The sequence below is a fragment of the Colobus angolensis genome, unplaced genomic scaffold (genome assembly GCF_000951035.1).
Source record: "Colobus angolensis palliatus isolate OR3802 unplaced genomic scaffold, Cang.pa_1.0 Scaffold82, whole genome shotgun sequence".
Lineage (NCBI taxonomy): Eukaryota > Metazoa > Chordata > Mammalia > Primates > Cercopithecidae > Colobus > Colobus angolensis.
This window is the reverse complement of record NW_012122043.1, coordinates 6,018,581-6,023,014: the sequence shown is the minus strand read 5'-3', so window position 1 is coordinate 6,023,014 and position 4,434 is coordinate 6,018,581. Positions and strand designations below refer to the sequence as shown.

The following is a 4,434-nucleotide window of genomic DNA, read 5'->3' as shown; positions in this document are numbered from 1 at the left end:
GACAGAGCGAGTCTCCGCCTCAAAAAAAAAAAAAAAAAAGAAAGACTGGACCGTAAACTTTGAGGTCTGTTGTGGCAGGAGTTTGTCAGAGGGCTTCTTTTAAACCATTCTGATGAATTTCTACTGGGGAAGAGTATCTTTACATTCCTGTTGAAGCATGTGGCACAATGCTTGAATGAGTAAAAGAGAAGGATAAAGTGGTTGTGCAGAGAGGCCTTGCCTGTGCCACCCAGGAGCTACGTCTGAGAAGCCATGCCCACCTAGGGGCTGCCCGTGGACCCGTGGGGCTTCAGCCGAGGCAGGTCCCCACCAGAGGCAGACTCCACCTGCAGGGAGGCTCCCCAGGTAGGGAAGGCAAGTGTGTGCCCAGAAGTGGGGACGGCACCCAGAGGTGGGACACCCAGCTGGAGGCTCTTCTGTCTCCACTCGCAAGGCAGGATGGATCAGTCCAGCATGGCAGCAACGTTCTACAGCGGCACGTGTAGAGTGCTGCAGGCTTCTGCATGGTTTTGATCTGACTTTTTTTTTGTATTTTTGAGACAGTCTCGCTCTGTCGCCCAGGCTGGAGTGCAGTCGTGCGATCTCGGCTCACTGCAACGCCCGCCTCCCAGGTTCAAGCAATTCTTCTTCCTCAGCCCCCCGAGTAGCTGGGATTACAGGCACCCGCCACCATGCCCAACTAATTTTTATATTTTTAGTAGAGACGGGGTTTCACCAGGTTGGTCAGACTGGTCTCGAACTCCTGACCTCGTGATCCACCCACCTCGGCCTCCCAAAGTGCTGGGATTACAGGCGTGAGCCACCGCGCCCGGCCAACAATCCTGATTTTTAAAAGTAAAGAACAGCTCATTCAAATGTGTATCAGCTTGTCAGTTCAGATGAGGTTGCCTATGGGGTGAGATGTGAGGACAAAGAATCACTCCAGCAGTTCCCCGGGAGAACATACTGACACAGGGAAGGGTTCAGGAGCTGTAGGTTTGTACTCATTCTTTGGCTGGGATGTTCGAATATTAAAAAGAAATTGAGTAATTGCAGTTAGCACTGTAGCTACTGTGTGAAGTTATCTGGTTTATCCCTGGGTGATTTGGCAATGGCTATTAAAATCAATCGGAGCGGAATCAAATAGTTGTGATTTTAGTGCCTACCAAAAAATGAGAGTTAGCAAATTGGAACTGGAAAGTCTGGACGTATCCTTCCCCGTCATCCCTTTTCATTTAATTCACGTTTTGCTCCTTCTCTTTTGTGATTTATGAAATGCATCAACAAATGTTTAATACATTTTCAACAAGGCCTTTAAAACAGTATCAGAAGCACTTCTTTTTGTCTGTCTTCTGAACCCATATTTCTCAGACATTGTCAGTGCTTGTGTGCTTGTGTTTTTGCCCGAGTGGGGTGCGGGGGCTGCCTCCGCTGCATTTGTGGGGGCTGGTGTCAGTTCTCAGCTGTAGCCAAGTGTTTGTCCTGGAAATCTCCAAATGAAAAGAGTCGGGGGTCACTCTGGGGTCACTCACATGTACCAGGAAGTGAAGCAAAACTAATCCAGATTTACTCCTGGAAGAATTTGTTTGCCTAAGTATTTAAAAACAGATTAGGGCTAACCCGACACTAGATCACTAGGTGCAATGTAAACACGGGTAAAAGGTGTAAACAAGGCCTTTCCTCTGTACTTCCGAAGCAGAAATGTCATGGGTAATGAGTTTTCTTTCTAGACTTTCGCGGAAGCCCTGAGTGATTTCTCTGTGTGGTTTGTAGCTGTGTACTCTGATTATTCCCCTGGAGAAACCTGAATTTTGGAGAGGGCAATTGTGAATCAGCGTGTTATTAAAGTCTCTGTGGGTAACTGCCGTGCTTTCTTACATGTAGGGCTTTTCTTTTCTTTTTTTTTTCTTCTGAGACAGAGTCTCATTCTATCACCCAGGTTGGAGTGCAGTGGTGCAGTCTCGGCTCACTGCAACCTCTGCCTCCCAGGTTCAAGCGACTCTCCTACCTCGGCCTCCCGAGTAGCTGGGATTACAGACACCTGCCACCACACCGGCTAATTTTTGTATTTTTTGTAGAGACGGGGTTTCGCCATGTTGGCCAAGCTGGTCTCAAACTCCTGACCTCAAGGTGATCCACCCACCTCAGCCTCCCAAAGTGCTGGGATTACAGGCGTGAGCCACCGCTCCTGGCCTCTTTTCTTTGTCATCCTCATCAAAAAGGCAGGCAGGGAGCACTTCCCTGGCTGGGCTCTGCTCCTGGGATCCTTGTAAAATTTCAAGAGCTACTTGTAAAATCTCACATTGTTCTTTGTAAATTTCTTGTCCCCCACCACCCCACCTTTTTCCCCCCTCTAGCAGTGCTACAGAGTCTTGAGTTTTCAGTATCTCTCACAGCCTTTTTTAAGAAACCAGAAACCATCGTGAGTAGCCAGAGTACAGGAGCTGCTCGCCTGGGGTCCTTCCTTTGGGTCAACATAAACGTGTCTTACTGTCAGTTTCCTCTTACATTTCTTGAGCTTCTCATCTCATCCTGTCCTCTCCTTCTCAGCCCTCCCCACAGATGGGTAGCAGGGTCCCCATCCTCTGTAGACCCCCCAGGAGGAGACCACCACGTATTACACTGGCCAGCTCAGGCAGCCCCATCTTAGCCAGGTTGTGATGCTGGGGGCGGGCAGGCACCAGCATCATCTGCTCCCCACACCCCCGACCCCATGCACCCCTCCCCAGCTTCATCTTCTCCTCTGCCTCTGGGCTCAGCTCTGGCTTCTGGGAGCTACCTGCCTGTTTCCCAGTCCCTGGAACAGTTTCCCTCAGAACACCCAACCGTTCTTCGTCATTTAAGGAGTTCCTGACATTCTGTCCTTTCCACTTAAGCCTTTCCCAAGTATCTGGAGATTCCAAAAGCTGCATCTCCCTTCTAAACCTCCTCATTGGAGTCTCTGCCCTCTCCTGCTTGAGTCTGTTGCCATGTTTTCTTCAGCTGAAAGGGTTTAGAAAACCTGGGGAGTCCACACACACACACACACACACACACACACACACTATTTCGGAGTTTGGAACTAAGACCACATGGGCACCCCCAGGTGTGGGGAGCGCACTGGCTGTCCCGTCCCCCAACTCCTCAGCTTCAGCCAAGTGTCCTATAGTCCTGACTACAGTCCTGCTTACAGTAAAACAGCTCTCGGCCGTGGAGACCGTGCTTCCATCATGCAGGTCCGTGCTCTCGGCCGCGGAGACCATGCTTCCATCGTGCCGGTCCCAGGCAGTAGGGTGGTTCCCCTGTGCCTCAGCGTGTGAGAGCCACTGATCCAAGGCCATGGCCTTGAGCCCTCACTTGATAGTTTTCTTTCCAAGGACAGATTCTGCACTGAAAGTGACAGAAACAAAGAGCACCAAGACAGCATATGAGCCTGAGATCAGCGGCTCTCACACCTTGGGCCTATTGGAATTCCCTGCGGGGCTTGTTAAAACACTCCTAGAGGTTCGGATTCAGGGGGTCTGGGGCGTGCCCTGAGAATCTGCATTTCTGGGCTGTTGCTGCTGGTGAGGGTCCGGTTTTGTGAAGGTGGATAAACCTTTCCTCCAGGGAGCTTTGTGCCGAGTGAAGACCTTTGCTTTCTGTTACTTCACTTCCCTCTCGGCTCCTCCCGACCACGTGGGGCGGGTGCTTGCAGCCTATGTTCTCGGGCCTGATCGTGACCGCACCTGTCTGGTGGTCTTTGCAGGGAAGAGAAGGAACGGTGGATCCGTGCCAAGTACGAGCAGAAGCTCTTCCTGGCCCCACTACCCTGCACGGAGCTGTCCCTGGGCCAGCACCTGCTGCGGGCCACCGCCGACGAGGACCTGCGGACGGCCATCCTGCTGCTGGCACACGGCTCCCGGGACGAGGTGAACGAGACCTGCGGGGAGGGAGACGGCCGCACGGCGCTGCATCTGGCCTGCCGCAAGGGGAATGTGGTCCTGGCACAGCTCCTCATCTGGGTAGGTGGTCGGCACCCCTGGCAGAGGATGGGGCCACAGGGGGCACTCTCTGCTTTGTTCTGCTTCCGTGGGCATCTTTCTGGCAGAAGGCTGTTGTTCTCGGTCCGCAAGTGGGAACAGTTCCTAATGGGAAACTCTGATTGAAGGGCAGAGGGCCTTATAGAGACACAGTCGGTCCTCCGTGTACAGTACTCGCCAGAGTTTCTGAAAATTGCCACTTTGTGACTACCCCTTGTCAGGGAGGGTTGGTGGTGTCCCTCTTTTTCGTTTCCATCATCTTCTGGAGAGAAGGCGATGTATTAACGGGATGGCTTGTAGGGTTTCCCCATTTCCAAACCTTTGGTGTTTCTATTCACTTAACAGAGAAAGACTGGAGGCCGGGCGCGGTGGCTCAAGCCTGTAATCCCAGCACTTTGGGAGGCCGAGACGGGCGGATCACGAGGTCAGGAGATTGAGACCATCCTGGCTAACA

General features: G+C 52.1%; 1 protein-coding gene across 1 annotated transcript in view; it reads left to right on the top strand.

Moving 5' to 3' along the window:
* The window catches only part of AGAP1 (ArfGAP with GTPase domain, ankyrin repeat and PH domain 1), a 611,312-nt gene that overhangs the window by 600,732 nt on the left and 6,146 nt on the right, over positions 1–4,434 (top strand). Inside the window, exon 17 of the mRNA XM_011929622.1 lies at positions 3,707–3,962. Coding sequence (XP_011785012.1) covers positions 3,707–3,962 — 256 coding nt within the window. The remainder of the gene's footprint in view (positions 1–3,706; positions 3,963–4,434) is intronic.